The sequence below is a fragment of the Ascidiella aspersa genome, chromosome 4 (genome assembly GCF_963924565.1).
Source record: "Ascidiella aspersa chromosome 4, kaAscAspe10.2, whole genome shotgun sequence".
Classification (NCBI taxonomy): domain Eukaryota; kingdom Metazoa; phylum Chordata; class Ascidiacea; order Phlebobranchia; family Ascidiidae; genus Ascidiella; species Ascidiella aspersa.
Window position 1 is genome coordinate 30,625,634 of NC_139450.1, and position 26,526 is coordinate 30,652,159.

General features: G+C 37.5%; 1 protein-coding gene across 1 annotated transcript; it reads right to left on the reverse strand.

Moving 5' to 3' along the window:
• Positions 1-26,435, reverse strand: LOC146157444 (lysosomal cholesterol signaling protein-like). The gene is made up of 20 exons (XM_083388213.1): positions 26,203-26,435; positions 25,683-25,907; positions 25,407-25,530; positions 25,006-25,073; positions 24,442-24,592; positions 23,704-23,859; positions 20,865-21,123; positions 18,907-19,062; positions 18,070-18,153; positions 17,924-17,998; positions 17,093-17,202; positions 15,103-15,223; positions 10,339-10,510; positions 9,117-9,292; positions 6,849-7,009; positions 5,901-6,041; positions 5,186-5,307; positions 3,788-3,910; positions 1,742-1,913; positions 1-545 (listed from the first exon to the last, which is right to left on the reverse strand). Exons 1-20 carry the CDS (start codon positions 26,333-26,335, stop codon positions 395-397), a joined length of 2,880 nt encoding a protein of 959 aa, XP_083244339.1. The 5' UTR covers positions 26,336-26,435; the 3' UTR covers positions 1-394.
• Positions 26,436-26,526: the final 91 nt, after the last annotated feature.

Genomic DNA, 26,526 nt, shown 5'->3' on the forward strand with positions numbered 1-26,526 from the left:
TACGCATACGAAGCGGCACCGTTTGACTGTTTTAAGTCAGCAGCGTATTAAGCACAGAGTCTCCGCGACAGGTTAAAGCAGTGGTTCTCAACGTTTTATGGTTTACTGCACCATCAAAAATAATAAATAGATTTGCGGCACCCCGAGTGGAATTTTCGTGGAGTGTTTTACTGAAATCTTACTATAAATGGAACTGGAACAACACAATCAACGTAAAAACATGTAAGAAAATCATTTGACATTTCGGCCTCTAATCGTACACAAATAGTTGCATCAATTGAGCAAAAATCAGATTCTTTCTCAAATACCTAACGGCACCCTGAAGCATTAGAAATGGCACACTAGGGCTCAGCGGCACCCCGGTTGAGAACCACTGGGTTCAAGGTTGTGCTTATCACCAGTCGTTGAGGTCTTTGTGGGTGAGCTGGGGCTGTTGAGCGTGCACAGGAGAGTCGGGGTCCAACTCCGAACCCAGGGTCGTTTCCTCGCTGAGCGCTTCATCTTCAAACAGATCTCCTTCGTTCGTTTCGTGACGAACGTGTCGGCTGTAGGAAAAGGGGACACATTTTTGCAAAGGCTTGGAAGGTTTGGGACTCTTTTTCAATATTTTTGGATTCTTAAATTTTCATATTAAATTTTCAAATTTTTATATTACATTTTTTAATTTTCACATTACATTTTCAAATTTTCAGATCTTCAGATTACATTTTCAATTTTTTATACTAAATTTTTATATTTTCATATCGGATTTTCAAATTATATATTAGATTTTCAAATTTTCATATTCGATTTTCACATTAAATTTTCAAATTATCATATTAGATTTTCAAATTTTATATTAGATTTTCAAATTTTCATATTACAATTTCAATGTTTTTTTATACCGTTTTCAAATTTACATTTTAGGTTTTCAAATTTTTATATTAGATTTCAAATTTTCACATTAGATTTTGACATTTTTATACTAGAAAGAGGACTCATTTGCACAGGCTTGAAAGTCTTGTAGCCTTAGGAAGTTATTTTCCTATCTTATCCCACTACGTTGCCAACTTGACGTCACAATGCACGTGCTCAGTGTTCACTGACGTGTGACCAACACTCGAGCCGAGAGTTATCGGCGTTTCGCAATGGATCCTACTTTATACCGCTTTTGCACTAGCGGCTTGAATCACCTTGTTACGTTATCCTTGGGGTATGAGATTTGTGAATATAAACTCATACATACAAGAGCAAATGTCAACTAAGTGAAGTGACTCTATCTAGAGTTCAAGAAGTTAAGGACAGGTATCTTGAAGTCAGGTGTAATAAGGTCGTGTATTTAAGAGACTTAGGCAGCCGTCGACTCTCGCCTTAAGAGCCAGCGCCATCCTAGACCCTCACCAACATAGCTCCTAATCGGAGATTTAAGTGCACTTAGTCAAGTTATTGACTTAAGTCGTTTTAATACTAGTTATGGCACAAAAAGTTGTCTCTAACTGTCCCTAACAAAACACATCAAACAGCACAAAACTGTTCACGCAAACTGACCAAAGTGTCAGAAGAACTGACTTTAACAGCGCACCGCTTTGAACAACAATCAGTCAGCAAGTTTAATTAAAAGTTTTAGACCTTGATGACTGAATGTTGTTCGAAGCGGTGCGCTTTTCAAGCTATTATAAAACTTCACAACTTTTACCGTCGGCAATGTGTGTTTGAGGGCAAGATTCTGTTGTGATAACACATATTAAGCTTAAGAACTCACATTCTGCGACGAGGGGCTGGTGACGCGACGGTTGTACTTCTAAGGTCGGCCGCGCTCAGGTGCTCCAGGAACGAGAAGTTCTGCTGTAGCGGGCACGTCACGGTTGAGCTAACGCCGTTCATTCCGCTCGGCTGACCAAGGTCAAAGGTCGAGTCGGACCTCGAGCCAAACTCTGGACGCGAAAGAAAAAGAGATTTGCTGGCTGTTTTAGAAACTCAACAGTTAGGCCTACCCAATTGAAATACAACGTAAAAAGAATTGCGAAAAATTAGCACGGACGAGCATGTTATAGAAATAGTAAATGGCATAATAGCAAACTACCACTCAATAAAAAACAAACTAATTACTGTTCTCTACGTTTTTCCAAATCAGAGATTTCTCTGAAGCAAAACATAAATAAACCAGGCCTGTGTGGTTAATTCTGCCAGTTACGTATATAGTATGTCGTCCAATAAATATATAATACAACTGAAATAATACAGTTGAAATCAAAACAAAATTTTGTGATACAGTTTTGAAATGAACGACCATTTCTAAAAGCTCTAACATGCAAGAAATTACGAATACGACATTGTTCCACGGCGGTGAAGGCATCTATGATGTCGGGGAAAACTGTAAAGATGCGTTTCTGCAGCATACTTCAGCGCTGGTGGCTAGGTTGACTTCAAACGTTTGGTGAATTTTCACAACACAGTTTTTAGTTGGTGATGGGTAACAGCGTGGTGAATACTGAAAGTTGGTTTTAAGCCAGCCATAATGTAACTTGACAGTACCTTTTGTGGCTTGTCCCCCCTCGCCCCCACTTCCATAGACTCCTAATAACTATGCAACTGCTGGCGTTTCACAAAAAAGGCGTCTAAACAAAGGTCCCTGCAGTCGTTATAAAAAACACAAAATCGAGTTTTAGGAAAAGCTCGTAGCCCAGGGGTTTTCAAACTTTTTTCACCGCGGACCCCCAAAAGTTTATTTTGCTTCGCGTGGACCGCGGTAGGCAAGAAACATTCAAACACCAACGTCATAAATTTACGTGACCATACAAATAGACTTCATAAATCTGTTGATTTTTGTACAAAATATGTGAAAGTGAAGTGGAGTTTAAATACAGTCAGTACAGAACCGTTTTATGTTTAAATAAAGTGTTTTCTTTGAAAAAATGAATACTTCAAACACAAATATTTTAATTAGGCCTTCATGATCCCCCTAAAACTAGTTCACGGACCCCCATGGGGTCCATGGACACCGATTTAAGAACCCCTGACGCAGACCCTCGAATACAGTTAGTTGAGCCGTACTGTTTAAACCGCTAGGCATGATATGGTAGCTACCTTTTTGACAATATACAGATACACCCAAACGGATTGGAGAACTACCGGTAATACACGCTTGTGGCAAACTATATCCTGCGCAAGATACTAAACGATGGTCTAACTAGAAAAATTCATTTAATTTTTATAACGGTAATTAAGGACAAAAGAAGGCTTAACAAGTACCCTCGCGTTTTTTTGACAATGCACTGAAACGCAAACTGGCTCAGTTGTGAATAGGATCTGTTTTTTTTTTTTAAAGCACTGAAACGCGATACACCCTTGACTCGGTCTTAAGTCATTTCAAAATAACTTGTGTACAACACTTCTAATCAGGCCCGAACCCAACAGTGCAATCTGTTCCGAGTGACAACTCCATTTGTGACGGCTGCCACGATATAATCCAGTGATTCTCAACCATTTATGGCTTACGGCGCCCATCAAAAACAAAAAAATAGATTTTCGGCACCCTGATGGAATTTTCGTTGAGTATTTTACTGAATGTCACTATAAATGAAACTGGAACAATACAATCAATTAAAACATATAGGAAAATGTCATTTGATATAGTGGTCTCTAATCGTACACAAATAGTTGTATCAAGACGCTTACCAATTGAGCAAAAATCAGATTCTTAAAAATTCTCAAATATCTAGCGGCACCCTTAAGCATTAGAAATGGCACACCAGGGCGCCACGGCACCCCGGTTAAGAACCACAGATATAATATAACGCCCGTATACCTGATGGTGTCGTGGAAACGCTCGACCAATTGCCCGTGTTGTCGCTGGAGTAGTCCTCGAAGCGGTAAAGATATTTCTTGTCGTGGAAGTAGTGCTTGTTACTGACATGGCGTATCACGCGGCCTGCGTGAAAGACAATTTTCAAACGGCTTCATATTGGTAGCACAACAAGAAGACTTGTATATCAATAGAACCAAAAAATGTACAAAGTGTAAAGAACTGTAGCTTGATAATGAATTGCGAAGCCAAAAAGGTCGAGTAGATCGACATCATTTTGCTTAAGACGTTAGTCACATTAACTGAAGATGATACAAGTCCGTATCGAAACGTCTTAATAAAGATGATGTCGATCTACTCGACCTTTTTGCAATTCATTATCGATTCACAGATCCGTGCATAGTGTACCCGTGTATAACTGTGAAATGGACTTCCTAAAGTCATGCTAAATACCCATAAACATATCAGTATAGTACTTTACACCGCGGGCTTTCCAAGCGCACCTGGAAGACTTTTATAATATTGTTTTTAAAAATTATCAATAAAAAGCTATGAATTTACTGGTACCGAGCGCATAGTGCGCAACATAGCACAAAAAATTATATTTTTAGCCTGAAAACCCTGTGTGTCCTGGAGGGTTGTTACGCAAGGTAAATCATATGGGCGAGTCAATATTTGCGCAGCATCTAAAAAGAGTCAGTCAATAAAAATGCTGCTTAAACCACTGCTCTTTGCGCAAAATTCTACGGTAAATAAAGGTGGCGTTGGGCTATAAGACTTGAATAACTCAGATATAACTCAGATATGCACCAATTTAAATCACATAAACTCTCGTTAAGGCGTTAAGGACTTAATCAGGGTTCCCAACCTTTTTTAAACAGGGATCACTTTAAAAAAATACCAGGATTATTTTTGTTGTTTTAAATGGCCCTAAAAAAAATTTTTGCAAAGATAAACTTTCATAGATAAATACTTGCGAACTTTGAATGCAACATTGTAGCCTTAAATTTAAACATTCTTAAACAAAAAATGTTACAATTCTGTAAACTCCCCGGCCTTTATTCCGCCAATTTACGTAGCTACGGTGGATATTCAGCAATTCACTTAAAGCGGTGTCATATAATTTATCCATTCACAATATATTGTTGTAAAATACATACCATATGGTATTGCCCCTTTACAATTACATTTTGCGGCCATAGCAGTTCCGAAATTTGGTCCTGCGCATGCGCACGTCGGACTCAGGATTAAGGACTCGGGATTCGGGTAATTTTAGTGGTCTTACTCGAGTCCCGAATCCCGCCCAAGCAAGACAAACCAACTCCGTCGAGTCCCGAGTCCCGAGTCCGACGCCCTGGCCCCGACAAAGTTGATATTTATAGGCTGAAAAAAATAACTCACCCAGCATAAGGTCCTGTCCGTACATGAGCGCCTCCCTTCTATCGGCTGCCAAACCAACGTCCACCAACCACGAGCATAGATCGCAGCCTGTTGTGACCGATTTGAAGGTGCGTAAGCCTCGCCTGCGATTCAAAGAAAATTAGTGGCGCGTCTTAGTCCAGGGGTTCTTAAAATGGGCTGGACCCCTTGGCGGACTGAGAACTATACTTTTAGGAGGTCAATGAAGGCCTAATTAAAATTTTAGTAAATTTTTAAGAAGTAATCGATTTTTCAAAGATAACGGTTTAATTAAAAATAAAACGGAATGTACTTAGACTCTATTCATTTTTGGACCGAAATCATCAGATTTATGAAGTTTATTTGTATTGCGACGACCAATTATTAAATTTTTTTATATTTGTTTTGCCTACCGGGGTCTACGCGAAGCAAAAAAAATAGGGGTCCACGGAAATAACAGTTTAAGTAACCCTTAGTTGATTAGTCCTATTAAATATCCCCATGGTAAGGAACCAGACAACACTAATATTGCAAAGAAATAGAATTCGTTAACCTTAAAATACAGCCTTTCTCTAAATATTTGAACAGCTAAACGTAAAAATGCCTAAAAAATCGGTAAAATGATTATTTTTTGAAGGAACAGGCCGTAAAACTAGTGTTAAATGCTCATAGTCCACCAACACGCCAGACAGTTTATGGACAAGTCAGAATGGCCTACCTTCTGTTGCGCAGCACGTCCCTTTTACAGTTGGGCAGATGATATTTGACAAAAACGAAGCACTTTCGCAGCACATTCTTGTCCACGGTGTCGAGGGGTGGCTGCGAAATATCCTCGTAACCCCTTATCGCTTTGCGCCACCTTGCGAATAAGAAATAAGATAAAAGTGGTTGATCGGGATAAAAATATAAAAAAGTAATATGTTAAAGACATTTAAGAACAAAAGTTTGTCTATAGATTTATTTTACAGTGAGCATCACAGTTTAGTTAATATCTAATTTGAATCGCTATACAGTAATCAAAGGCATTATACAAATACATACGCATAAATATACCAGTACAGTGCACAAGAACCCTCCCACAAAAAAAAGGTACGAAATAAAATATATAAGTATAGACCTCCAGGTGTTTTAAACCCCAGGAATAGTTTTTAAACTTGTCATTGGCATTACGACAAAGAGCAAAGAGAACTATCGTGTCTGTATGTTTTTAATATTCCGTAACGACTTGACAAAAATCAGGACCATATAACCCAGTGGTTCTTACTTTTTTTACCGCGTACCCCTATTTTTTTTGCTTCGCGTGGACCGGGGTAGGCAAAAATGTTTTAGAGGTGACGTCATAAAATGACGTCACAAAAAACAAAGACTTTATAGGTCTGCGGTTTTCGGTGCAAAAAAACGATTTAGTGCAAAAACGTTTTATTTTTTTACTTTTTTTCAAATTAAGCTTTTGAAATAAATAGCAACATTTCAATTAGGTTCTCATGGACCCCCTAAAACTAGCTTTCGTACCCCCAAGGGGTTCATTGACCACAGTTTAAGAACCCCTGATATAGCCTAACTCCTACAAACAAACAAGGCTTAACTGTTCACCTTTTTTAGCATAGAAAAAGTCCCTTAATTCTGGCAAATCCGTACATACAAACCTAATCCAAAGGGCACTTACGCTCTTATGAAGGGGTCAATGATCAGGTCCGCGTCGATTCCGAAAATAACGAAGACGAAAAATGCCTGACCGAAGTTGAACACCGAGTCGAGAAAGGCGATCTCGAAGTAGACGCCCGACTCACTGTGGCCGTTTACTCGCCAACCAGTCAACACCAGACCCTGAGAATGACATAAAAAAACTGAAAAAAAAGTCCGAATGTATAAGGAGCAACCTGTAAATTGTAAACATGAAATAGCAAATGGTGCAATATTTCCGACGCACGTATTGTGGGTGGATGAGCTATATGACCCCTAGTTAAGTGGACTCCTGTATATAAACCCTATTTCAGTTCAGAAATGGGAGGATTACAGGCTGTAGAGTCCAAGCCGGAATCGAGACTCGACAAATAGATTCGATTTTAATTTTTTGACTCACTGTGGCCGTTCACTCGCCAATCAGTCAGCACCAGACCCTAGGAATGACATAAAAAAACTGAAAAAAAGTTTGAATGTAAGGAGCAAACTGAAAATTGTGGAGATGAAATATTATAAAATGATTGTCAAACGGACAAATAGATTTTCGTTTCTCAAATTTTGAGTTCAGTTCGATATTAAAACCGCTGTAACAATATATTGCCTTTTTTCGTCTTCTCTGTATGTCTATTTTCGCCAAGGGTAGGCTAAACAACTTAAGCGTTTTTTGTAGAAAATGAAGCGAACAAATCTGTTTGAACGCTATATTGTTTACTTTTATTTTTTTTTACCGATTGTAAAGAAACGAGCACGGCCGTTTTTATTAGTCTGTCGAGAATGAACGGGCCAAGGATTTTATCTTGGGGGTGAGAGGGGGCATGAAAAGACAACGTCAAAACGCGACGTATTTCTTAGCCATTGTGTACAGCGTGAATAAATGCCTTTGTGTAGTTTAAACCAGGGTTTCCCAAACTTTTTTGGACCACGGACCACTATTTGTGAATCTGTTTTTTCGCGGACCGCAATACAAAACAAAAATGAATAAACCCGAATTTTATTTATTTACAAAACTGACAATATCAATGGGATGGAAACTTTTGTGTAGGCACTAACTTTTGCGTAGGCAAACCGTTGGAATAATCTCAACAAAACCGCAAATTCCGAATGGCGATAAGTATATTATTACGTCATAGACGAGGGATACGTAAACAAGTTATTGACTAAAACGAAGGCGCAACAAGTAATATTTACGATACTGGATAGCAAAAGCTTTCGAAATCATTAAGTTGTGCATAACTGTAGCAATTATCTTTGGGTACGTACTGTACAATGTATCTGTGTGGCTTTTGAATTTCTTGTCATATCACCACGGACCACCTGTGCAGTCGTCGCGGACCACAGTTTGGGAAACCCTGGTTTAAACTGCCCAAATTTTTTTTTTCGGGGTGCAATGAGACGCACTACACCTTTGGGCTAAAACGATTTTATCAAAATGGGTTAGGAAAAAAAAAACATAACTCAGCTTTGCTTCGAGCAATAATTTTTGTATTTATATTGTGAAAATAGACAAGAATGAGACTTGTGAGGGGGGAAATGGCCACCCTGAATCCGCCCCTACTGTCGAGTTGGGTTGTGCTGCAAATCACGGTGGTAACAGCAGTTTTACCGAAGCCGTTTTATTTACTGTGCAAACGGCCGAAATTGACGGCGATTTTTGCGCTAACACACTTGCCCAATGAAAAGATCATTTGCCAAAAAATGCAAATCCAAACAGGACGTAAATTCGTAAGTGTCAAAAAATACGGAGAAAAATATAACGGTAAGCCACGTCATAACCGCACTTGCCTTGGCTTTTCTGGATCAAACTGACAACAACGCTTGTGTAAACAAAGTTAGTAGCTAGAACCTACTGTTATAAACAATTTAAAATGACTTAAGTCCCAGTCAAGTCTTTTGTGGAATAACTTAAGCACAAGTTAAGTCAAAGTGATTTTTAGAGAAAGTCATTTTTAAGTAAAACCACTAATATAATAACAGAACGAAAAACCATTAAAATTGGTGAACTCCTCCGATTATGAGCAATAATTCTAAAACAACATGAAGCGTTCGAAATTTGAGATAAAAAGCTCAAATTTATAACAAAATAATAAATGAAAATACATGTCAAATGACTCAATGACTTGGAGTTGATGGCAATAATTAAGTCAAGTCAGGTCATTTAAAACATTGGCACAACCTGACCGTCCAAGTTATGTCCGTTTTTTTTTCATTTAGACAGCTTAGAAACAAAATTAATAAAACGTTCAACACTTACAATAAAAAGTGACACCGATTGAAGCAAGAGCAGCACCACATGGCGTGTGATCTCGGGCGAACCGTTGTGAAATTGCCACCACTTGAGCTCATCCGTTTCGGGATTGCTCTGGTCCAATGAGGAGACAGTCCGGTCATCCGCCGACTGTTCGTCCAATGAGAGCAGCTGGTCGTGCTCTGTTCGCAAAAATGTGTTTAAATTAGACTTTGGTAGTTAGGAGAATGGAAACCTATTTTTGTAGCTTTGAATCATTAAAAAACTAAGATGCTGTGCTTAACGCTAATATTGCCAGTTGTTTTGAAATTTCGACTTATCTGTCAGCAAAATATAGCTAAACACTTCCAAACTCTTGTACTTCGGTCATTTGCAGTCATTTAGCACGATGAGCTCATTTATTTTTATAAGTTAGTGACGTATAAAGTATTCCATTCAGGTTGCATGATCAAAGTCTAAATCGCAGTGTCTGGTTTGTTCACCGCAAACATATGTTGACATGCGTGGGCAAATTATGGAAGGCGTTTCCTCCTAGCATATTTAGATACCTATTTATCTGTTAAACACCGTTCGGCCGGGTCAGATCCCATTTTATCATCGGGGCCCCCTATTAATAACCTAAACATTTTCCTCGTGTAACGCTTATATGCGGTAACTCGTTTATTAGAATCGACATATTGCAAATTCAGAGCGTAGCAAAGGTCTTCAAAGTAATGCGCACGCGAAAACGCGCTTTAAACTAGTCTGCGTGCCTTCAATGCAGAGCATTTATTTCTGAAAGCTAATTTTCTCAGGACGTTAACAATCAAATAACTACTAGAAGCATCTCAACTAAAATAAAATTCGGCCTAATAACTTGGAAAACAATACTTTTGCGAATCCTATTCAATCAATGTTGCTCATTTAACCGCAATTAAGACGTCGTTTCGTATCAACTCGGTCGCCCGTATTTTTGCTCGAAACATCGAATTTTGGTTTCGAAATGAAAAAGAAACGGACCTTGCCAACTTTTATGTCTAAGCTTGGAAAAAAAAATTGGAAAAATCAGGAAATAATACTTTTGCGAATCTGATTTCTTTAATGTTACTTACCTTGACCTCGTGGCGTACTAACTCGGACCACGGCCGTACTTTTTTCTTAGAGCATCGAAGTTAGTTTTGAAATAAAAACAAAGTATTGGACCCCCCAACTTTTTATTTTTTCACCCACTCATTCTTCTTGCCCTCACCCGGCGAAAGCTCGCTGAACTCATCCGATCCGCGCACCACTCCTCCATTTCTGCGCAGCGGCGACGACGAGGGCTTGTGTTTCTCGAAGAGGTTCGGAAGTCGGAAGACGATTACCAGGGTCACTGACGTCACCAGAAAGGAGACAAGCAGGCAGGAGAATGACGTCACGTCCTGTACGACAAAAATGACGTCACGTCCTGTGAGGGGAAGCGTCGTTAAGTTTAAAGGAAGTGAAGGCAAATATCACTGTCCTATAAGGATCTCGGGACTCCATAGTGGCAGTGGTTCTTAACCAGGGTTCGATTGAACCCTTGGGGTTCGACGCAGCTGTTTCAAGGGTTCGGCGAGAACGTCCGCAGGAATATAAATGCTGTTATTCGAAATTCGAATCTCTATTATGTGCCAAGGTGTCATGTAACGTTATAAATTAAAAGTTTGGCCAATTTAACCTATATAAATTCCAGTTTATAATTTAAATACGCCCAGTTTTATCTGCTAGGAGGAAGAAATGAATTCTGAGCGACAATTTGGGGTTCGTCGAACGCTTGCAGAATAACATAGGGGTTCGACAGGTTACCAAAGGTTCAGAACCACAGCCACAGTGGCAAGCAATGGCTAGGACACACAAATGCAGGATACATCATTAAAACCTCTTTTTCCAACTCAGTGTTACAGTATACCCTCTAAACCAAGGGTCTCAAACTCAAATTGCTCTGAGGGCCAAATGAGGACGTGTAAAATGCCCAAGGGCCGCAATTCACAATAAATAAGAACACAATATAATATAAACACATGCAGGCGGATTTTAGGCTACAGTTATTTGTTCTGGCTACTTTACTGGCAGCGTTTTTCAAGGACAAGAATCTCGATATTGGGCTTCAAATTGTCAGCAGAAACAAATCTTAGAGTTGCTTGCAGATGTGGACTGCCTAATATTGGCAAAGAAACTTCTTTTTTTGCAAAATGCTGGTTCAACTTTTTATTTTTTTACTTTGCCCTGGTAAGCATATTATTTATCGCGGTGCATTGTTTCGAAGTGCAAACCCTTGTTATACTTCTTCATAACAGCGATCTTCTGCCGGCAAATAAGGCAATAACTAGTACCTCTGACCGCGGTGACAAAATATAACTCCTCCCCCTTATCTTGAAAAACTTTTCTTTCGTCTGTGATTTTTCTCATTTTTGAAGCAAAAGACAAGTGTAATTTAGCTTTTTAAGCTATAGAAATTTATTTCAATACTAGGCTAGAACAATCAAAGCCTACAACTCGACAATCAATTTATACATTATGAGATGACCAATTACACTAACACCTGACTGACGCACTTTCCAGCGTTATTGTGACAACTGTACAGAGTTGAATAGGCAATGTGACGTAATAGTAGATCTTTTACCGCATAAATGATAGCGTTTGAAAGTGATATGACAGTGAAGTTTGGTGAGTATAGTTTCAGTTTTTTGAAGCAATTTTAGAGTGAATTTTAACTTTCAAATCTGACTAAAAAAGATATGTGGCTCTTAAATATGGTTAAATACTTGGAAATCCAAAATTTCTACACGGGCCGCACAAAATGTTCTCGCGGGCCGCGTGTTTGAGACCCTTGCTCTAAACCAACCTTTTATAACCTGGGGTAAATTTACCCCAGGGGTACTTTACCAAACATTGAACAACTCGTTGAGAAAAGCAAGGGCATCCGTCGCATTGTATATAACTGATGTAATTTGTTACCTTCGGTTTTTAAGCCATAAGCATTTTGAATGATTGGTTTGACTCGAGGGAATATTATGCAACTTATACGAGTACTGTCTATATAGCTTGTGGTTTGAGGTAAAATACGAAAATTCCACTGCCATTCCAATCACGGTAAAATAGCATTTGGACGGCTGCTGTATTTTTTTCCTATATGTAGGATAGATTGTTGCATTGTCGCGATTCTATGGACAAAGCGCTTCTATGTTGGATGATAGTACGCCTTACAAAGTATAGTTAACCGGCGATCTACAAAAACGTTCGCCACTTTATAGTTCAACCTAACAATGTTCAGACCTAAAAATACACGGACTTCGTTACGCGTCAGTGTAGAAAAATATTAAGATAACAACGGGATAAAACTGCTGTGATTTCTATTTGCTTTCGTAGTTTAAACACGAGTTTTTCGCGCCTCGTTGTTTAAAACGTGGTTCATTGTTGTTTTTTCTCTTTGTTTGTCAGGTCAATATAATTTTCGCGTATAGTTGCAATTATATTGGCCTGAAGAAGATTGCCCGATTAGCTGATCGAAACGTTGTTACTTTATTAAAATTTACCAAGCCCAAAATAACAATTTTACAATTGAAACAATGCCTGGCAGGAAAAGTTTATTCGAAGTTTAAATAGGTTGATAAAATATCAAAATCTTATTCCTTCAGGCGGGTAAATATGACTGCACAATAACCGGTTCAACAAATATCTAATTTACATACAAAAAACAGCCGCTATTGGGTGTATAAAAAAACAAGTAAACGTCACATTTTGGAAACGTCAGGGCGTCTGGCGTGATAACACCAGCCAATAATGGCAGTTCACAGACGATTGGGATCAAAATCGATCGCATTTGCCACAACCAGACTCGTAGAAACGCAAGAAGCTAATGAGATCACACGCGGCAATCGATCTGCGGTCGGATGGCCCACCTTGTGACGACATAATACCGCGGTGCCAGGTCAGCAAGTGATTCACCTCGAGACAAAACAATGTCGAGGTGCCACGTCAGCTTTATGTAAATCACGGTAAGCCTAGAATGGGGCCATATGGCCTTGTCAACACGGACAACAGCTAAGTTTCAGATAGGTAATAATGTTTAAGTCTACTCTAGGACAAATTAGAACTAAATAAAACTAAAAATCGGAAATAAGACTTACATGGGATAAGGCCTAAAACCGTCGAAATAAGACCTAAACAGCTAATATTAGGTTTAAACAACGCCATAGCTAAACCACAATCCTAACTCTATTAATAACTCCGACAGGGGTTATCAAGGGTCTAACCCCACTCATTGCTCACCCCCAACTCGTTACCAGGGCAAACAGTCCAGTTACCAAATGGAAATTCAATAACTCTTATGTTCCAAAACGGCCTAGCCCAATCAACCCATACGTTATCCATAGTAATTTTAAACTTATATATCAAAGGGTTTAGGTTGTATTCGGTCCTATATATTACTGGGCATTTGGTTTTATTATGTTTGTGGTCTTGTTACTAACCTAGTATTGTAGATTATACCGTTATATGGATATTGTTGTTATATAAAGCTTATTCGGTGTTTACATTCTAGCACATTTCCCGTATATGTTAAACGACGCCGAGTCATTCGTTAAATTACTCCGAATCTGAAACTAAAAAAAATATAATTTTTTGTGCAATAAACCTTTTAGAGGGTTTTTCTATCAGCTGAAGCTAAATTTTGCTAAACTTGTCAAACGAAAGGGCAAACTTATTCGGAAATATCGTCCTTGGTAAGGTCGTGCTAGTCGTGTTGTCGGTAAACTGTTGAACAGCTGGTAGAGAAACTTTGCGAACCGCGCTCCCCGAAAACTTCCCGCACTTTTCCCCATAAAAAGGAAACCGCGCGTATTCTGTCAACGTTAGCGCCTTTCAGGCTTAAATAAGCGGGGGTAGTTTAAGTAGTGCAAAAGCATGGGTTAAATGAGTTGTACATCGTTTAATAAGTAAATGTTGATTTCTTGAATCTTTGTACGTACTGTACTGTAAAGTTGGTGGAACAGATCGTTGTAAATAACAATTCAACAATTTACCATCGGTTGCAAATCAATTTACAAATCATCTTTTTCAGTTTTTTATAAAATAAGTTGAAATTGTTTCATTTGCGTTTAACCAATTTTAAAGTTGGAAGTATAAGTCTAGATAAAACTTTAAACTTTTATTTAGGTTCAAAGTTAAGTTTTAAAAGGCTGAATCCCGATATTTTTGTCCTAACAAACTTTTTGTCAAAACAACTCCAATCGCACACATTCACCTTAGGGAGTTAAAGTAACATGCTTGGAAAAAAAAAGATTTCGGCTTGATTTAAAGCGGGTTCTCACACTTTTTCAACGTAGACCTTAATTTTTTTTTATTTTTTTTATCTGTACTCAATCCCCTTCTATGTCTAAATTAAAGTTTACATTATAGAACTAATAGCCTATGGTCGCAATTTATCTTTCTTTTAAATTAGATTTGAAAAGCACATTTGCGCACCACTCCCAACGTAAATTTATTAGCTTGATTGTGTCATGGCGTCGAAGTATGACGTCATTTTGGGTTATTCGAGATCCTATTTTGGACGCGGCTTTGACCAGGGTCGGCATGGGATTTTTAAAAATGCCATCATAAATTGACGTCATGGAAAAAGTAAACCTAATAAACCTGCTGTTTTCGGTCCGACAAAGGTGAAACTGAAATAAAACTGAAAAATAACACATTTAAGAAGAAGGGGCCCCAAAGTTTTTTTTTAAATAAACTATTTTCTTTCGAAAGATTCATTATATTGCTTAATTATAGACCAAGATTTCAGGTAGAACTTCATGGACCCCCCTAGTTCTAGTTCACAAACCCTCAAGGGGTTAACGGACCCAGTTTAAAAAAACCTACGCTAGAGGAATTAAAGCTAAAAAATTGGAGCTGATTGTAAGGGTCCACATGGGCTAGTTAGGTTTCTCAGTAAAGCAAGGTTCCTCATTTGAAATCTCGCTCGCTAGTTCGGTTACATCGACTTTGTACGCACCTGCACCCGGCCGTGTCGAAACACTGGCGAAACATCGGTCGCTCTGCCCGTGGACAACACCACGGCTGTCAGTATACAAGAGATTAACGCTGGAACACCGATCAGCAGCCACCTGTACGACCTGTATACAAACAAACAAATGTTTTTTTTACATTTTGAAAAAAGGTAAAGACTCTAAGTACAGAACCTAGTAAACCGAAAATCAGTTTGTTTTGATGTTATATGATAGATATATTTCGCTACTAAAAGCATCATCGGCATCTAAAAACACATTTATCCAATAACATCAGGCAGTGTGTGTTATTCGAAAGAAAATTCTGATTTTGAAAAAGGTGGTATGCTTTTTGGCATTTAAGCACAAACACAACTAATATCGCAGCAACAAACTAACAAATGATTTTATCGACATTTTGATAAAGAGAAAGGTGGTATGTTTTTTGGCGTTCAACCACAAATATAACTGATTGTGCAGCAAACTTTATGGTCTAGGGATGTCCGATAATATCGGATCGGTGCCGATACCCGATGCCAAATGGTAGTACCGGTACATGTCGATACTTGGGTGGTATCGGTGCCGATCCGATACCAAATTGTTGCAGGAATTTCAGTCATGATTAGTGATGTAACGTAGCGATTAAAATGTGAAAAGTAACTATTTAAAAAAAAATTAGGTTAGCAACTGGAGATAAATTTCAACCGCTAAAACTACAATCCAACCGCCAAAGCAAGTTTTGCTCTAATAAATTAAAAAAAAAACTTTAACGTTTCAATTTTGTCTATTTTGAATGTTTTAAGCATAGGTATGTCGTTATTTGGAATCTGATCGCATCGCGACACTTTGTGTATATTCTTCAGTTTTGTCGTATTTTAAACGAAGTATTTCCAGTGCCAATTAAAAAAGAAGTCTTGTTTCCAAAAGACAATAAAATGCATACGATAGTATGTTGTCGCAATGTAAATTTAGTTGGCAGTAGGTAGCAAAACGCCTACTTTATACATATCTACTACGCATAAAAACACAGGATAGCAAAACGGCGCCGCATTTCAATAATACAATCAATTGAAACCCCTTGGGAATCAATTACAGCTGCGAAATGCGGCATATTTCCGTTTCGCTCTTTCCCATTCAATCGATGGAGACGCGCGCAATGAATAATAGAAAACCAGGGGTAATATGTCCGCAAGAAAACAAACATGTGCTATTCATTGTAGGCTGTATGTAAAACTATAAAATGCATTTTGTTCTAATTATGCTCTTCCCAATATTTTCTCGTTTTTAGCCTTTAGTACATATGCCACCTTTATATACTTGTGTAGTATTCGCGAGGATATCCGCATTACTCCCCGTTTAGTTAAGAAAATACCGGTGAAAATGCAATTATTTGATTGTGGAGTCGCATTTAAAAATTAAAATGAACAACAACCATGTTTTACAGCAGCATGAAGGAGTAAACGTTTTTCACTACGTCACATACCAAGCAGGTTGCGAAAATAAGAGTAACGTTTTCTTTATCATCCCAGTTGGAACTCCCGACTTGAAAAAAAACTGCTTAAATTTATCGAAATAATTATTCATTTCCCGACTACCAGGGTACGTGTAAGCATTTGCGCCCCCCAAAAAACTTATTTTGTCAAAAAGATCATTTTGGTACACAACTCAAAACCGTGATTCGCTTAAGGAAGATATAAAAAGAACGCGTATAAAAATGTAAATATAGACATGTAAAAAAGAACTAGTTTAGAAGAACCACTACATTGAATCACACCAAATAAACATACTGTACAAATGATTTATAGACCGAAAAAATAATAACAACTAGTTCCGGTTAGTGCGATGACCATCATCAATGTGTGATTCAGCAGCAACCGAAACATTTTTTTTGTAACATTTCCACATTTTTTTATATCCCTAGCCTTCAAAAACTGTTGTGTTACCACCGACCACCTGTGATCCTAATACGATATTTACTTAAAGATAAACGCTGCTTACCACGTGAGTCGTTCCCCCAGGTACTTTACCATAGCAACGCAGAGTGCAAGTGTGGCGGTGTAGAGTCTCGTTGCTGTGATTCCAAAATACAGGAAGGCGAAGGAGACGGTCTATATAGTGGACACACATTTTAAGTATTATTAGTTTGTAAGAAAGTATCCGTCCTATTTCGTGCAGAAAAGCGTTAAAGTCTGTCTCGGATAATACACTTTTCATTTAACGTCTCAATTAGGAAAGGCTGAAGAAATTACAACTTTGTGAATTAGTGTATTAGTGTAAAATTAAAATAATTTCGTGGTACTACACTGCATCGTACAGGCGTACGTACACACAATGTGTATTCTGTGGTCAAGCCCTTCTGGAGTCGTACTGGCCAACTATAACATAACCCATTATATATAGTACAGGTAGTCGGTTGCTTTTAAATAGTCTGTTAAAACAGGAAAATACTTTGACCAAATCTCAGGCAGGATAAGGGTAACGTTTTGCAGCTATGTTTTTGGGTTAGGGTGAGGGTTACCGTTTGGGTTGGGTCAAGTATTCTTACATTTATTTCCTTGGTCACTATAGATGACTGAAAAATACATTAAAATTATTTTGAATATTTATCGTTGCGAGTAGCTGCGCATTAAGCATTACGTTATACCTTATCCTGTCTAGGACTCAACATTTGATAGTTTATGACGAAATACACGGGAATGACGAAGGTTTTTGAACTGAAACTACGACTTTTGAAATTTTTAGAAGAGTACTAAATTGGTTACCAGTTGGTAAAATTGAAAAGTTCAAAGGTAATTTTTCGGATTTATTGCGACAAAATTTGAAACTTACGGGTCCAATAGCGTCGGGTCTGGCGGGCGCTTGCATTATTAAGTCCGATATTATCGTCATCATGGCACCGATCAGCTGTAAAGATACAAAGTGAGCATACGTTAGTTCGAGATGGTCACGCGATGACCTTGGAAAGGGTGACTCACCATTGTGAAGGTCATGACCATCGTGATGAGATGAGGAACGCGCTGGAACTTCTTTGTGATCACAAAAACGCAAAGGCACCAGAGCTGGAAAGGACAATATAACTTTGATTGGCCGACTGTGCAGCGGGAATTGATGGCAAGTAGTGGTTGTTAACACCAGAAGCTACACAGTAAAAAACCTAGCAATAAAAACCCAAGGGCAAAATAAACATATATATGTGACAAAAATTTTAAGATAAAAATTATTCCACAATACTAAGAATCATCTATCTATTTTTCCTTATTTTATTGCAAATATTAATATTGAATATTAATATTTTTTGTTTTTATATTTTTTTTTATATTTATAATGCATAGATGATTCTTAGAATTGTGGTATAATTTTTTTCTTAAAATTTTTGTCATATATAATTATATATGTTCATTTTGTCTTTGCGTTTTTTTGCTAGTTTTTGTGCTGTGTAGCTTCTGGTGTTGTTAACCGGGTGCAATTTCCAATGCTAAAGGGTGCAGCGATATATATGGGAATCTTTGGTAATTTAAGTTTTTGCTATTATTGGTAAGCCTTTCGATACAACTCTTTGTTTGTGTACGATTAGAGTACAATAAATCAAAATATAGTATCCTACATTGTGTATAGTTATATAAAAAGGCCGTATCTCAATGGAATCCAAACCGATTGCACCAGGTTTAAAAATCCAAGTAAAACAGAATCAGACATTTTTAGGGAATATTTTTATTTTTATTGTTAATATACGCGTTTAACGCTAAAAATATACAAGCCCAAACTGTATATACGTAAAACAAAAATACAGCCGATTTCGAATCAATTTTTACCGAGCATAGCAGGCCCACGATACTGACATCTTGGTCTGCCAGCAAAACCTGCTTCTTGTAGTAGCTCACTCGCATCGACGTGATGGTCAGGGTCCATGCGCTCACGTACATGATCGGGGCGGACAGAGTGGTGCAGATAACCATGCCGCTGGCCAGCTAATGTGAACATGGGGAAATTTGCGTGTCGTTAGAAAACGTAGATTGTAAAGCAGTGTTGTAAACAAGTCATTTTGACGTGACTTAAGAGTCCAAGTCAAGTTATTTGTAAAATACCTTAAGTTCCAGTCAAGTCATTTGTAAAATAACTTAAGTCCCAGCCAAGTCATTTGTAAAATAACTTAAGTCCAAGTCAAGTCATTTGTAAAATAACTTAAGTCCAAGTCAAGTCATTTGTAAAATAACTTAAGTCCCAGTCCAGTCATTTGTAAAATAACTTAAGTCCCAGCCAAGTCATTTGTAAAATAACTTAAGTCCAAGTCAAGTCATTTGTAAAATAACTTAAGTCCAAGTCAAGTCATTTGTAAAATAACTTAAGTCCCAGCCAAGTCATTTGTAAAATAACTTAAGTCCAAGTCAAGTCATTTGTGAAACCCCTTAAGTCTGAGTCAAGCCATTTGTAAAATAGCGTAAGTCCAAGTCTAGTCGTTTTGAATAAATAAATAAATAAAAGTTCGAGTCAAGTCATAATTAGAGCAAGTTATTGCAAGTCATTTGCTTGTTATAAATGCAAACGTTAAATTGGTAAGCTTCTGATTGTGAGCAATAACTATACTAAAAATAACAAAAACGCAACATATAGCAAGTCATTTAAAAACTGTGACTTATGTGCAAGTAAGTCAAGTCAGTGATTTAACTTATTACCACAATATTGTGAAGTAATAATGGCAAGGAAAGCATGCAGTTTAAAGTTTTTTCGCCTACTATCTTTGTAAATAAGATATCGATCAGATTTTTTTGCACTTTACTCAAACAACCAAACTCAACCAGCAATCAGACTTTTATTAAAAAATATTATTTAAATAATTATATTCAGTCATACTCATATTCGTCATTCAAAATCAAGCGCGCGGAAAATGAATCACATACGGGATACCTACGAGTAATCATAAAATATCATTCAAAATAAATCGACGAGTAAGTTCAGGATTTCGAGACAGATATTCACAATTGTTTTTCATTATTTTTTATTTAGAGGGGGTTGATAGTATGTAACGTAGAAACAATAGGGAGTAATAGCCCTGTTGTTAAAACTACACCCTTACCAAGTGAAAAAAACGATTACCGTCAGAATGTAATAATTTTAACATACCATTCAAAATAAATCTACACGACCAGCAAGTTCTGTTGTTCGAGAAAAGTATTCAAAATATATTTTTGTTATTTTTTATTTAGATGGAGGTGACAGTATGTCACGTAGGGAAAACAGGAAGTTTACCCAATTTTGAAACTTAACGTGTACACTGTACAGTAATTGGGACTTGACTAAAAAAAAAAAAACTGGGACTTGACTTGCTATATATTCAAAATAGATATGATTTGGACTGAAGTTATTTTACATATGACTTAACTTAGACTTGAGTTATTTCACAAATGACTTAACTTGGACTTACGTTATTTTGCAAATGACTTAACTTGGACGTAAGTTATTTTACATATGACTTGACTTAGACTTAAGTTATTCTACAAATCATTTGACTGGGACTTAATTAATTTCAAAATGACCGCTTCGAGCCTTTACAACCTTAAAGGTCCGTTTACACTACAATTGCACTGAGCTGCACTGCACTGGGCGTGAAATTGTTTTCACTTCAGCTGCAGTGAGCAGCGCTGGGCGTAAAAGTCGCTCCAAACGTAATGTGTTTCTATAGCTGCACTGGGCTTGAGTTTAGCAAAGCGTGAAAATCGCTCGCCACAATAGAATTTATGCAGCTGTAGTGTAAACGGGCCTTAAGCCTTACCCGGTCGGTCTCCAATCCATACTTGGCCGCGTAAATCACCACGGTTGGCGCGGTGGGGAAAGTGCCGTAGAGAAAACTAAAGTCGGCCAGCGTCTTGAGGTACGTCATGTTGTGGGCGAGCGCAGTTGATGACGTCACGTTCCCTAGCAACGCGCCCGACAGGGCTGTGACGTTGTGCGTGGCGGCGTGGGGATCGACGATTGGGAGAACACGGGCGAAGATGTACATTGACTCGCGAGCGAGAATTGGGAGTAGGAGGCTGGGAGAAGGAGGAGAAAAAAGTGAGAGTGGGAATCGAGAGGTGGTTGCGGTTTGTAAACCAACTGCACTTGGTTATGAGAAGTAAATCAACAACGCTGTTTAACACCTGAAGGGGCTAAATAATGCTCTAACTATAGAAACTTAGACTATAGATATCAATTGCGAGTTGCCACCCACCTTTTATAAGTGATAGTTTGATTTACTTCTCAGTCACATTAACTGAATATGATACAAGTTCATATCGAAACATCTTAGTCAAGATGACGTCGATCTACTCGACCTTTGCAATTCATTATCAAGCTACATTACAGATCCGTGCACTGCATAGTATACCCAAAGTGCACATGTTTATGAGAATTCTATACATCTCTGTACATGGGTGCCAAACGTGGGCGGTTTTAAACGCTTTGAATTTCTGGCAAAGCGTTGAAATCGGATTTTGACCACGCGCTCAATTAGTGTGTAAACTTATTTCCTGTGCCACAGTTTTACTTTTACCTAGAGGGTTCAAAACTTTCCTGCAGTTTTGGGTATGAACCGACTGCACATGTTTATGAGCATCTCTGCTTCTCTGTAGTAATAGTGGGCTAACTGCGGATTTCCGGCATTGTTTTTTGTGACTTATTTAGCTGAAGAGTTTTACCCAAATTTATAGTAATACTTAAAAAAGTGACAGTGCGAATCGAGAGGTGGTTTTTGTTGGGAAGCAACTTCACATGTTTATGAGCTTCTATACATCTCTTTAGCAAGAGTGGTAGTGGTGCGCTTAGTGTTATGCAGAAATTAAAAACGATTAGAACATATTTTCTTCTCACGGTAAAGCTTGCTGTGATGTGATTTATTATTAAGTTACCCGCACACATAAGCACGCACTTCAGAATTTATACAAAATATCTTGACGAAATAAGAAATATGTTCTAATCGGTTGTGAATTTCGTTTTCTGCATCACTGCAAGCGTACACACCGAGGTAACTTACGAACCAGAATGTAATTTTCTCTACATTTTTTAAGAAATATTTCAATCATTTAAAACCAATTCAAAACAAACAAACAAATCCAGAACTACCACTTGTAATCTGACAGCAGGTTACCCACATAAAGTAAGACAGGATGGTACCTAGCTGAGTACAACTGTGCAATTTGCGGCAACGCGCAATCGATTACTTAGAAAACAACGATAGGCTTCCAAGCCTTCCACCGCGTGTAAAGTCATCGTCTATACGGCCTTTGTTTTCATAAAGGAGGTTTCATGGCTGTTAGATTTGCTTGCAAGCGAATTTGAATAGTGTGACAACCAAGCTATGTCACCACGAAAATCACTAATTGTTAGATAAATATATATTTTCTTTACTTTATGAAATGCGCCCATATAACTAGAGTTTTCTATCGAATAAAAGAATCTTCCTGAATCCGAATGGTAAAAAACAAACGATTCTGAGTGCAAAACAATGATAAAGGTTAAACTAAATGCAGAACTTAATAATCGGAAAAATCAGTTAGTACATACTGATGATGCTTTTAGTAGCGAAATATAGTTAGTAAATAACATGTTGAGTTATCGTCTGTATGACTGTACGGAGTTGTCTGCACATTGCTAATTTGGAGGGGCGGAAGAACTATTAGAGAATCGTGCGTTATACAGGAAGCAACGGCGCGTTGATAAATGAAAAGAGCCGGGTTATGGCGGGCGATTTCCAGCACATTAAGCTATCAAATTGAGGCCGCGGCGTGGTTTCGGGAGTTTGTGTATGGCGCATTAAACGAATCCCGATTCGTCTAAAAGTCTAGGCCAGTGTTTTTTTATGGTTTGCGGCACCCCTACACGATTTTTTCGTGAAAATTCACTAGAATGTCACATAAAACGAAACTGAAACCACACACCTCAACTCTACACAACGTAGGAAGTTATATTTGGATTTATTCCACTCTAATCTTACACAAAAAGCTGTAAGAGTTAAGCAAAAATCAGATTCTCAAAGATTCTCCAATATCTCTCGGTACCCTTGAGCATTAAAAATGGCACACCAGGCCCAGGGTGCCGCGGCACCACTGGTCTAGGCAAAGATGATGTCCCAGTAACCAAGTACAAACTGTCAACCTGGGCTGTTGGTCACGAAACAGCTAATATTGGGAATTTGGCCCAACTGCTCCAACCGAATTACTGTGGATCGTGAAAAATTTTGTGGGGTTTGGTGCGTTATGGTTGTTTGTTAGGAATTTACAAAGGTACGGGTAATGTTATTAAAGTTTGATTTGAACCTTCAATTATTGTGTTGGCCCTTTTAACACTTTGATATTTACTCCGAATATATATATATATATATATTATTAACAACATTTCTCTATGGTTGTGTTGCATTTCATCATTTTTGGTTAAACTTATTACCCAAATCAGTATTTTTTCACTCATTTAAAGTGCACATTTGATTCGGGACAATTTTGCAGTTAAAGGTCTTTTCCAGTGTCGCCCTCTTTCAGGCAAAATAACCACTACTGCGATGGCAAGAAGCCAGTCGAATTTCGCATTTAGCGCCGAGAAAATTATCGACAATAACGACAAAAACAGCAAAAACTTACATTTTCGCCGAAATAAGAGCGGCAGGCAGTAGCAGGGAAACGCCCCGGATATTGCCGAGCTTTCCAACCATGCTGAGGCCCAGGTAGAAGAGGGCGGCGGCCGAGAAGGCGTTGGACAAGGTTGTGAGCACCTGGTCCATCAGGCTCGGAAGCTTTCTGGCGGAACAAAAATGGCGGCCGTTTTGGAAGTTTCTTCCGTTTTTTACAAGAGAGGTGTCATAAGGGTTCGATTTGCTTACATGAGATATATTTAAAACTTAAATATACTATGCCTGGTAGCAACAGCATATTTACATGAGATATGTGGCTTGTTTTTAATTGCCTTTGTTTGGTTAGCGATACCACGAAAAGCACTAATTTTAAACTGAACAAAAGATTAATAATTTTACTTTATAAAACGCCTTTAAAATCAGAATTTTCTATCGAATAACAGAATCTGCCTGGATTGGTAAAAACAAACGATTCTAGTTGCACATCAATGGTTAAGGTTAAACTAAGTACAGAACTTAGTAAACCGGAAATCAGTTTGTTTGGATGTAACGGAGCTTCTTTTAGTAGTTGAATATATTAAGCAAATAACATCCAAACAAACTGACTTTCAGTTTACTAAGTTCTGTACTTAGTTTAATCTTCAAAAATCGCCCTTTCATGTCACACAGTTACACACTTTAAATCTAAGTGAATCTTTCCGTTTATGATTTATTTTATTTTTGTTAAGTGTTTATCATTTTTACTCACCCATTCAAAATGAAGTGAAAAATCAGACCGATGAATACCATGAGGACAATGGGGTTGAACAACAGTCCCTTGGAAACATTAAGTACCGTTTTGATTGAGCTATAGCGACCCTTCTTGGCAGTTTGAGAGTGATTAGTGATGGGGCAGTTGTCTGAAAAAAAAAAACATTTGGAAATATTGCACCTTTTTAGGGTTGCCACACACATACTACAGTGCACTGTTGACAAATACTTTTTGGAAAATTTTATCGAAACATTTTTTTATGTATAATTTTATTTTTGTAAAATTTAACTGATGTACTACTTTTGGCAGTATAAAATCAAAAGCAAATAAGCTTTTTCTCTGACATGGGAAATTTTATCCACCATCATTAAAAAATAATTAAATGAAGTAGTTATCATTTTGAAACAATGTTAAAAATGAATAAAGAGTTATGCAAATCGTTCAAAATGCTATGTACTTCTATATGGGCTTTGATATTCTTATCACGTCTTACTACAACCAAGAACCAATATGCTCAAAATTAATTTATAAAGCTTTCCAAAAACAAACCATAGTAGTTACCATTTAATGGGCATACATCACAAGGGGTTCCTATCGTGGGAATACATTCGTGCTTTTGTTGTTCATTCCTGGAATATATAAAGTTTTGGTTGACATCTGTTCAGATTGGAATTGCTTACACATTAATTAAAAAACAATAAAAAATGTATTTCTATTTTCACAGCATAGCTTCCAATTTTGTCATTTTAGTTAAGAGTTTGAAGGATTTTTTCAGTCATTCATTGTGTTCCAACAATTGATAATTATAGCAGGCACACAACATGAAAGCTGTCATTAATACACTATAAATATATATTATTCTATTTAAACATTTTTTCAGGTAGTTTTACTTAAAATTATCAACATGAAGCAAAAATGGAACCCAGAACAAACAAAAAACATGGAAAAATGCTTATACTTACTTCCAGTGTTTGTCAATCTCAAGAAGCACAAAGCCAATTGGATTCAAAATAAGCATAGATATGGGCGCAATAAGATAGATATATTGCAACAACTCTGGGTAGGACTTCTCATAAAGGACCTTTACTGAATATTCAAAAAAAAGTTCAATACATTTTGATTTTATACATTATTACCAAAAACAAAGCACAATTTTTTTAAGAAATATTAACTTTTGTTCATTACCAGATCATGCCACAATTTAAAAATGTTCAGCTTTAAACCAATGCAAAACTTACCGATAGGGTAGCCCAATGCAAAATCATTGCTCTGGGTTGAAAATATGGCATAAAGTGCAGCCCGTCCGATGCCTTTTTTTCTCAGCACCAGTATGGTCAGCGTTAAAACAATGGTGAAGACTGTTGACTTCGCAAGAAGCATGGAACACATGAAAGCCCAGTTAACTGTGGCGAAATTCAGCTGGACCATTGCCTTGAACAGCATTGCTGGAAGGGCGAATGCTCCTGGATAAAACAAAATAAACATAAGCATGAATCTAAAATAAACTCAAGTGTTGTAAAATAGTAATTTAAGATATTTTTGAGTTATAGAAACTTGATTGATTTTTTTTATTTTAATAAATAGACTTTAAATAGTCTTAACAAAAATGTGGTATACTTTGCAATTATAACATAGACTCCAGTACTAAGACAAATTTACACTTGAACAACACACATTACTCTTTTTTGTCAACAAATGTACAATAACATGAGCTCTACTTAATATTTGAAATAAATTAAAACTTTTTTTTCTATTTACCGACAAAATTTCCAATCCCTTGTCCCTGAGTTGAAGAGATAACATTTAACCTTCCTGCTACATATCCAAATATAATGATCAGAAAGCAATTGAAGATGGCTTCAAATAGGTTGGTGAGATGAGAAATCTTCATCTTCTTGTGAAATTTATTTCAGGTGATCTTTTCAGTGTGTAATGACGATGTTAAGTGATGAATGAATGTAGTACCAGTTTTTGTTTGTATTCACATACTAATATTATTCCATCAGACTTCTGTTCAGAAAAAAAAGTTTAGCATTTATTATACATTTTGGTACAGGCCCATATTTTATCTTCCTCATTTAA